Below are 10028 nucleotides of genomic sequence, written 5' to 3'. Positions count from 1 at the left end.
ATATAAACCCATGTTTTGGCTCGAGAGATAAATATTTTGTTGGAAATTGATACGCTAAACCAAATTAAAGTTGCAAATGGTTGATCCATGTCCTCCTTAGACTCAATGAAACTACACCTGAAAATGGAATGAATCAAAGTGGAGCACTATGGTTTAATTTGTTTAATTTGCTAGCAAAATCAAGCTAAGTTGCAACGCTGCAGGTTCCCCAGTGAGTTTCTTCTACGCCCCTTACTAAGAAGTTTAGACTATGACCTGCCCAAGTTTACAATATTGTACCATGCATGATGCATGTGATTATGGTTTTGGACTTGAGTGATAAGTGTTTAGAAAAGTGTGGGTATTATTATAACTATGAAAATTAATAATATATCTATTATTATTATAACAATGGGATTAAGCCCAAAAACCATAACGGCGGTTAAAACCCAATTAATGATGGAATCAACGTCAGATCTTTCAATTTCTCTTTTGTTAGTCTCCTTTTTTCCTATCGGCTAATTAAAAAGAAAGCCCTTTCTCATAATCTTCAATTTCAATCACAATTCTTAAATTTCTCCTCCTTTCTTTTTCCCTAAAAAAATCAGATTTAATTAGGGTTTTAGTGCAGTTAAGAATGTTTCCATCGATGGAGTTTATGAAACCCTTAGGCAAAGGTTCGTATGGTTCCGTCGATCTCGTCAGATTCACGAAACCAGACGGCTCGAATCCGTACTACCAAGCCGTGAAAACCTCCTACCCACAAGACTTCGAACCTCTCCTCAAAGAGTTTAAGATTCTGTATAAACTCAGAGAATGCCCTAGGATCGTGCAGACTTGCGGGACAAGTTTGTCGAGAGGTGTCAATGATTACGGAGTCAGAGTGTATAGAATGTCAATGGAGTATGCAGCTGGTGGAATGATAGACTTAGTAACCTTAGTAACAAGAATAGAAAGAGGGAGAAAAGTATTGCACCGTTGTGACGGCGGAGAAGAGATAAGATAGAAGAGAAATGATATGTTATTGATGATTCAAAACCATAGCTTAACCCTAAAATGGGAAGCTTCCCTAAATACATAATGTAATTGTAAAACGACAACACTTTGTCAATAGACTTATTAAGAGTAGTGAAGCCTCTGACTCTCCCAGCAGGTCCTTCACACTTAGCCACTTTCAATAACCTTCTTCCTCAAATACTTCTCCCTAGCTCTTTCCTTTCTTCCATTAGTTCTCATCTTCCTTCTCATCAAAGCCAATGGTACTCTGAGCCTATCAATACTCCCCCGTAAAAGATTGACCTTGTCCTCAAGGTCACATGTAGGAAATTGCTGAATCAGAGTAGAGAGAGATTCCCATGTAGATTCAGATGCAGGCAGCCCTGTCCACTTCACCAAAACTTCTGTCTCATTTCCTGTTTCAGCTCTTCTTATGTCAACAAGTGATTCTGGTTCTGTTGCCCATTCCAGTGCTGGTGTCAGAATCTTAGGCAGCTCTTGAGGAGTGAAAGTTGGTGGAATAGCTGCCTTGAGTTGAGACACGTGAAAAACTGGGTGGATCAAACTTGTTGACGGCAACTGCAACTTGTAAGCTACCCTTCCTATCTTCTCCAAAATCTGATAAGGCCCAAAGTATCTTTGTGACAGCTTCTCAACCCTCCTATAAACCACTGAACTTTGACGATATGGCCTTAATTTCAAGTATACCCAATCTCCAACCTGATGTTCAACATCCCGGCGATGTTTATTGGCAGACTTCTGCATTCTGTTCTGCGCTACTTCCAGATTCTCCCGCAGCTCAACCAAGATACTGTCCCTATCACGCAATAACTCATCAACGTTTGCATTAGGGGTAGGAATATCACCATACCTGAGCAAACGCGGCGGATCTCTACCGTAGACAGCCATGAAAGGGGTGGTTTTAGTTGATGAATGGTATGAGGTGTTGTACCAGTATTCAGCCCAGGGAAGCCATTGGATCCAACATGTAGGTCGCCTACTAGTGAAACATCTTAAGTAGGTCTCAAGGCACCTGTTCACCACCTCTGTTTGCCCGTCAGATTGAGGGTGGTAAGCAGTGCTTTTGCATAAGTTTGTTCCCTGCATCTTGAAAAGCTGCGACCAGAAGCTGCTCAAGAAGATTCGGTCTCTGTCTGAAACTATTGTCTCTGGAAACCCATGCAATTTCACAACCTCTCTGATGAAGGCTTCAGCCACTGTCTTTGCTGTAAAAGGATGCTTTAGGGGCAGAAAATGAGCATACTTACTTAGGCGATCCACTACTACCAGAATCGAGTTATAACCCTTAGAGGCTGGTAATCCTTCAACAAAATCTAGGCTGATATCTGTCCATATCTGTTCCGGAATGGGCAGTGGTGAAAGCAGTCCAGCAGGTGACAACGTTGCATACTTATTCTCCTGGCAAACTTGACAACCCTTGATGAACTGAATCACATCTTTTCTCATTCCTCTCCAGAACACCTCTTGAGTCAGTCTCTTAAACGTCTTTAAAGCACCCTCATGCCCCCCAGTTGGACTGCAATGAAACTGTTCCAACAATTTAGGAATGAATGTTGAACCTGAGGGAATAACAAGCCGGTTGTTCTTGTACAGCATTCCCTGCCACACTTTGTACTCACTATCTTTGAGGGTTCCTGATTCCACTTCCTTGTAAATAACTCCCCATTCTTTGTCCTCTCTGATTTCTTTCAGCAAAGCTTCTTTGTCTAGGCTGGGAGGAGCAGTGTAAGTGAGCTGCAGCAATTCTTCTTCATGAGGTCTCCTAAAGAGAGCATCAGCTACTCTATTTTCCACACCAGGCTTGTATTCAATCCTGTAAGTCAAGCCAATAAGTTTAGATGCCCACCTTTGTTGGATTGTAGAGATAGCTTTTTGATCTAGCAAGTGCTTGAGGCTGCTCTGGTCTGTCTTGATAACAAACTCCTTCCCTGCTAGATAGTGTTTCCATTTGGTGACTGCCTTCACAATTGCTAACAACTCTCTTTCATAAACAGATTTTATTCTTCCTTGGGATGAAAAGGCTTGGCTGATAAAGGCAATTGGCCTCTTATTCTGAGAGAGAACCGCCCCTATACCTGCTCCAGAAGCATCTGTCTCCACTGTAAACTCTTGTGTGAAGTCTGGTAGGACAAGAACTGGCAGGCTGGTTACTGCTTGTTTAAGATTCTGAAAAGCTTCAGTGGCTGCCAATGACCATTCAAATCCGTTCTTCTTCAGCAAGTTGGTGAGTGGTCTCGCTATCTGCCCATAGTTCCTCACAAACCTTCTATAATAACCAGTTAGGCCCAAGAATCCCCGGAGTTCAGTCACGCTCTTTGGCACTGGCCATTCTGTCATGGCTGTTATCTTTTCAGGGTCTGCTGCTACACCTTTTTTAGAGATCCGGTGACCCAAATAGGATACCTCTGTTTCACCAAAAGAGCACTTCTTTGCATTAACATAGAATTGGTGCTGCTGCATCATATTAAGCACTATCCCCAGATGCTCAACATGCGTGGACTCGTCTGGGCTGTAGACCAATATATCATCGAAAAATACTAATACAAACCTCCGCAAGAAGGGTCTGAATAGATCATTCATTACGCACTGAAAAGTAGAGGGTGCGTTTGTGAGCCCAAACGGCATTACCAGGAACTCGTAGTGCCCTTGATGCGTTTTAAAAGCTGTTTTCTCCACATCTGAGTCTTTCATGCGAATTTGGTGATACCCGGACCGGAGGTCAAGCTTAGAAAAGATGGTTGCCCCATGTAGTTCATCAAGCAGCTCCTCTATCACTGGAATAGGATATCTATCGGGAATTGTAGCCTTGTTTAATGCTCTGTAATCCACACAGAATCTCCAACCTCCATCCTTCTTTTTAACCAGCAAAACAGGACTGGAATAGGGACTGATGCTTGGCCTTATGACTTGTGCTTCCAACATCTCTTGCACTAACTTCTCAATTTCATTCTTTTGGATGTAGGAGTACCTGTAGGGTCTGAGATTAACCGGTCCTGAACCTTCTTGTAAGGTAATGGCATGCTCACGGTTCCTTACAGGAGGTAACCCTTGTGGTGTTGCAAAGACAGCTTTGTGTTGGTCAATCACCTTCTTGATCTCTGCACTGATCTCCTCTTTGTGCTTTTCCCCATTGTCCCCAAATAAAGAGGTGAGTTCCAACCAGTAGATTAACCCAGTATGTTGAGCTACCCTTTCCATAGTCCTCAGTGAAACTTGCTCCTTGCTTAGTGCAGGATCCCCAGTAATGGACACCCAGTAATTTCCAATCTTCCAACTAATTCTCAACAGCCCCCAATTTGTTCTGGTATCCCCTAAAGAAGCCAGCCAAGAGAATCCCAGAACTACATCCACAGATCCCAGATCAAACACCAGGAACTCCTCAATAATCTCCACATCTTGGATTTCTAAGACAGTGTTAGTACATCGTCCTTGGCCTCGGATGATCCTTCCACCTCCAACTCTGACCCCAAAGCCACGCTTATCATCAATGGGCCAATTCATCTCCTTGACAACCTTCTCATTAATGAAGTTTCGTGTAGCTCCAGAATCTACTAGCACTACCACATCTCTTCCTCTTATCTGACCTCTGAGCTTCATGGATTTCTCATCGGTAAGACCTGCCTTAGAATTCAAAGAGAGTGTGACTAGTTCTTCTTCTGGTTCTCCTTCCTCTTCCTGGACCTCTCTTGCCTCTTGAAACTCTTCCTCATCATCATCTTCACCCACTTCATGACATTTGAGTCGAGGTTGTTTGCATCTGTGTCCAGGAAACCATTTTTCTCCGCAGCTCCGACAAGGATTAGAATTTCGACCCTCACCCCCTCCGGTTGGTTTTTTAAAATCCCTTGCTGTGTCATAGGGTCTCTTCTGTTGGGAATACTCCACATGTTTCCCTGCATTTCCACTCGGTATCATAGCTTGTGGCTGATACGACTTGGTGAAAGGGCGAGACTGGTAGCTCGACGTCTCCCTCTCTTGCGACTCAATCATTCTCGCAGTCTCCACCATGTCATCCAAATTGTTTGGTCTACTACGAACCACTTGGTCTCTGATACTCTTCTTCAGCCCCTTCAAGAACGAGCACTCCAACACATCTATGGGTACGTGAGGAAGCTCTACTGCTAACTCCTCAAATTTGTCTCTGAAATCGTCAACGCTACCTGACTGAGTGAGGCTAATCAGATGGTCTGTTGACGTATTTCCTCGACTAGGCTTGAATCGTAACACACACCTTTCTTTAAACTCGTCCCAGTTGTTAACCTTCCACCGAACGTGTGAATAACGCCACCACGTGATAGCTTGACCTGTGAGACACGTGAGAGCTTGGTCAATCTTGTCAGAATCCGGCACTCGATTGGAAGCGAAACACCTTTCCAACCTGAAAATCCAATCTTCTGGGTTTCTCCCATCAAACAAAGGCAGATCCAGAGGTTTCCATGGCCATTCCGGTGTGGGTTGGAACATGGTCGGGTTAGGCGCAGTCGTCGGAAGCTGGGGTGGTGGTGGTGGTGCTCTTGGTTCGACAGTTCTGGTCGGAGTCTCCGTGTACGGTGTGGGAAGAATGGGTTGCTTTGAGCTTTGCTCTGTTGTCTCTTGCGGCGTGGGCGTCGCCTGGAACTGAACCGAAGAGAGAGGACTCGCGAAAGCAGCTGGTGAAGATTCACGACCTTCACGGTTCATCTCGACATTCTGGTTCTGAAGGATGAGCTTGAGAGCTCCATGGATGTACATAAGCTCTTTTTCCAGACCCGAAACTCGTGATTCAAGTGACGGAGTTGTTACAGTTTCAGGGGGAGGAGTCTCGAGCTCCGGTGTAGCCGATCTCGACTCCGGAACGACGGCGGCGGTTGGATTGGGAGCCATCGCACTCTCAATGAAAGCACCAATGATAGACTTAGTAACCTTAGTAACAAGAATAGAAAGAGGGAGAAAAGTATTGCACCGTTGTGACGGCGGAGAAGAGATAAGATAGAAGAGAAATGATATGTTATTGATGATTCAAAACCATAGCTTAACCCTAAAATGGGAAGCTTCCCTAAATACATAATGTAATTGTAAAACGACAACACTTTGTCAATAGACTTATTAAGAGTAGTGAAGCCTCTGACTCTCCCAGCAGGTCCTTCACACTTAGCCACTTTCAATAACCTTCTTCCTCAAATACTTCTCCCTAGCTCTTTCCTTTCTTCCATTAGTTCTCATCTTCCTTCTCATCAAAGCCAATGGTACTCTGAGCCTATCATGGAAGTTTAACTAATCTCATGGAAACAAGGTCATTGTCTGATTCAATGATCAGAGACTCTACTCGTATGATTCTTGAAGGACTTGTCTCTATCCATAGTCAGGGTTACGTTCATTGCGATCTCAAACCTAAAAATATTCTCGTGTTTCCTCGTACTTGTGGGTGCAACGTTGTATACGATTTGAAGATTTCGGATTTTGGAATGGCGACAAAAGTTGGAGAAGACTCGGAGTTTTGGGAATATGATTCTCCGTTTTTGGGAACGTCTCTTTACATGTCGCCGGAATCGGTTCAAAACGGGATCGCGGAGGAAGCCCTAGATTTGTGGTCATTAGGCTGTATCGTGTTGGAGATATATACCGGAGAACCTCCATGGCCGTTGAAAGATTCTGAGAATCTTTTGCCTCTTTTGTTGAATGGTAATGCGCCAGAGATCCCGGAGTCACTTCCTTGGGATGCAAGACAGTTTCTAAAAACGTGTTTCGCAAGTGATCTTTTGGAAAGAGGAAGCGCTTCGGAGCTATTGAAACATAAGTTTCTACACAATGTTTCCGATCAGAAGAGTGTGAGTGTTACGGGCGCCGTAGATAAGAGAGAGTCGGTGGTGGTGCAAAAGTCGAAGAAGGTCCTAAGAGTGAAGATTATACCACCAAAGCCACCACAGGTAAAGAAAATCTCGAATCGACCGTTGAAGTTGAAGATTATACCTCCCAAACCTCTTGTTCCGATTCAGTAGAGTGTATTCATAATAATATTAGTCTTTGTTAGTTACGTGGTGGTTTAGAACTTTAGATCAAGTTGATTACACGTTGATGCAATTGTAATGCTTCAATTATATATTATCAAATTGTAATGGTGTACTGTAGTTGTTTTCTAGCTATAGAGAAAGTCCTTTATGTTAAACTTGGAGAATTTATGTCTCTTTACGTAAATGTGTTATCCTCTGTGGCAAACAAAGTAGTAACCAAGTTGGATTGAAGGTAATCTATAAGTAATTTATACATAACTTGGAAGATTGTTGGAGTTTCTATAACTACATACATATCTCCAAATTTCCATTTTTGTTTCTTGATTACAAGTTTTCAGGATATACATTTTCAAATAGAACTCCCCTTTCTCTTTAATTTTCCACTAAATGGTAGGTATGCTAAATTCCTATTTTTTATTTTTTTATTTTTTTTTTCTGTTCTGAGGACTAAATTGGATTAATAAATTTAAAACATTAGCCCAGTTGGCGTGAATAAAAATGGGCTTTAAAGACCATAAAATAATGGCCCATTTTGGGGAGTAACTAATTTTGTCGCGTAGTAGTAGAGAAGGAGGGAATTCGAAAACAGATGATAGCGGCAAACACAGTAGCTCGAACAAGTTGATTCATCCTCTTCTTCTCTGCTCCCTCATTCTCTTCTTCATCTTAAGGTCTCTCTCAGTTACAGAAGATGGAGCAATCGCAGGTGGTTCTCTGTTTCTCAGTTTCTCGGAATCAAATTCCAGGTAATTGATTTTGATTATGAACGATCGATCGATCTCGTTTAATGAGTTTCTTCGTTTCGTTTATGCTTGTAATTTCTGATAATCCGTTCGATTTCGATTTTATGGATCCTGGATTCTGGTTTCTCTGGTGATCGATTTGATTGTTCTATTGGAGAAATTGTTAAAAAAATTCCGGTGATCGATTTGATTGTTCTGAAGATATATTAGGATAATCAAATTTGATTTCCCCAAATTTTGGGTGATTTGGAATCTAGAATCTTGTTGTTCCGTGGTTTGCGTTGTCATGGATTCTGGATCCTGCGATTGCTCTTCTTCTTTTCGTATTTGATATATGAAATTATGAATCATGTGTTTGTCTCTATACTAGATTTCAGTGTTTTTGATGAATTCATGAGTTTCTTTTGTTTTTTGAATCCTGGGCATAGAATTCAATCCGGAGAAAGGGAACTTGACCGAGAAAATTTTGGATCATGTGGGTGATTTCAAAAATCTGGAAGAGGTGGTGTCTAAGCTGACAGAGAAACTGAATCTGACCGAGTCTCAGGTTGCGAGTATAAGGAAGACATTGGTTAAGGCTGAAGAAGAAGCTGTGCAAGTTCGATCACCAGCACCACCACTGAAGAGTGCTGCAAATCCATCTAGTAAATCGAAGAAGAAGAATATGAAAAAACAAGCCTCTAAGCAGCAGAGTATAAACTTCTTCTCACTTATTTCTTTTCTCAGCTTCTTCACAGCATGTGTGTGTTTCTTCGATATCAACAAAGCTTCTGATTTTTGTTTGTTTTTGGCTTCTTTTAGCAGAAGCTGAACTACGACTACTTGACCCTGCCGATGCTGAAACAATTGAAGCAATGAAGAAGGAGATTTTAACCACTGTGGACTTGTTGAAGATCGTACAGCACCTACACAGAGTGTTATTCCCTACAAGGGTTGGAGTTAGACAAGTGAGAGCTTCTTCTGGTGACAAAATCAGTGGACAAGTGAGAGCTGGAAACAAAGTCAGTGGACTAGTGAGAACTGGGAACATCATCAGTGAACAAGTGAGAGCTGGGAACGTCAGTGAACAAGCAGGGCTAAGGAAGCATGTTGGAAACCGATGGGAATGAAAGAGCCAGCGAAGATACAGACTCTTGATGGGATCAATTGGAGGGAAACAAATCACACAAATCCAAAAAAAAATACAAAAAATACCATATATAAAAGGCCCAATATAGAATCTTAGAGATTTGACTCTTATCGAATCTTAGTTTGTGAAATAGCGAGATATGTACCTATTGAATTAGCAAAATAGTGGTCTCTAACCACCTCTCCATCTTCCTTCTTTGGAGATTGAGAAATATCCCCAAAATGCTTTCTTTTATCTGGTGAAGACCTCTAGGAGAGGTCGACCTAGTTTCTTGCAAGTAAAAAGTTACGTCAAGGTTAGTGATGGTGGTTTCGTTAAATCTCCTTTCATTAACTTTTCCATTGAGTTTCTCTTTGCCCAAGTTGTTGTTTCTCAGCTCGTCCTTAGAAAGGATAGGCAGCCGTGGCCTTTTCAACTTTGAATCTCTTTTACCCGTTTTCAGCCGGATCCTTTTGAGTTTCTAGCAACCGGTGAGATTTGGAGATTGATTTTTTAGGTGTAAATCGTGTTTGGCCTGAATTGGTGAGCAAAACCAAGATGTTTGTTTGGTATTAATGCCGGCGACATTCTCAGATTCACCGGAATTGGAATCGCATGCAGCAGAGATTGTGGATTAAACACGTGTCCCCCGCTCTTCAAAATCGTGATTACACGTCTCGGACGTTGTTCTGTCTTCTTCTTGGGCCTTTTGGGCTTTATTTATTGTAAAAGTTTACATACTTGAGCTGTAGTTGTAAGATACGTTCCAGCTTTGATGTCCCGTAAATCATTCGGGCATTTGTACCATGGTTTGTGTTATATATACAACTGGCCTTTGTGAGAAAAAAAAAAGAAAAGTAATTGGACTAAATTAACATTTTTTCAATTTAAAATTTTATAACAAACAAATGACCACATTAAAAACAATTAGTTTTACAACCTTGTGGAAGTCGGTAATTCATTGTGAAAGCTAATATACAATATTGTGTATTCATATACACTCAAAAATGTTAAAATGCAATTATGTATACATGATCTCATTTTATTTCTTAGGAATCACCTTGGTTTTTTATTCTTCTTTTCTTTTGCGTCAAATTGAATTAGTAACAACTAAATGGAAACAAACTTAAGAATCACCTAGATATTTTCCTGACTTTTTAGACTAATATTTTGGTATACTCCTTTTTTCTC

General features: G+C 41.6%; 2 protein-coding genes across 3 annotated transcripts; both read left to right on the top strand.

Moving 5' to 3' along the window:
• Positions 1 to 6257: 6257 nt before the first annotated feature.
• Positions 6258 to 6974, top strand: LOC17890389 (mitogen-activated protein kinase kinase kinase 17). Its single transcript, XM_006293344.2, has one exon. The coding sequence runs from the start codon at positions 6258 to 6260 to the stop codon at positions 6972 to 6974; it is 717 nt and encodes a 238-aa protein (XP_006293406.2).
• A 695-nt stretch (positions 6975 to 7669) lies between these two features.
• Positions 7670 to 9020, top strand: LOC17888524. 2 transcript variants are annotated; one of them, XM_023784710.1, is made up of 3 exons: positions 7670 to 7732; positions 8158 to 8421; positions 8534 to 9020. In XM_023784710.1, the coding sequence occupies exons 1-3, from the start codon at positions 7678 to 7680 to the stop codon at positions 8836 to 8838; spliced, it is 624 nt and encodes a 207-aa protein (XP_023640478.1). In that variant the 5' UTR covers positions 7670 to 7677; the 3' UTR covers positions 8839 to 9020. The 2 variants fall into 2 exon arrangements, with proteins under 2 accessions (XP_023640478.1, XP_006293534.1); XM_006293472.2 differs by having other exon boundaries at positions 8531 to 9020.
• The last annotated feature ends 1008 nt before the right edge of the window (positions 9021 to 10028 follow it).

This window comes from Capsella rubella, unplaced genomic scaffold (assembly GCF_000375325.1).
Source record: "Capsella rubella cultivar Monte Gargano unplaced genomic scaffold, Caprub1_0 scaffold_4, whole genome shotgun sequence".
NCBI lineage: Eukaryota > Viridiplantae > Streptophyta > Magnoliopsida > Brassicales > Brassicaceae > Capsella > Capsella rubella.
Note: the sequence above shows the minus strand (reverse complement) of the source record. Positions and strands in the feature narration are given on the sequence as shown.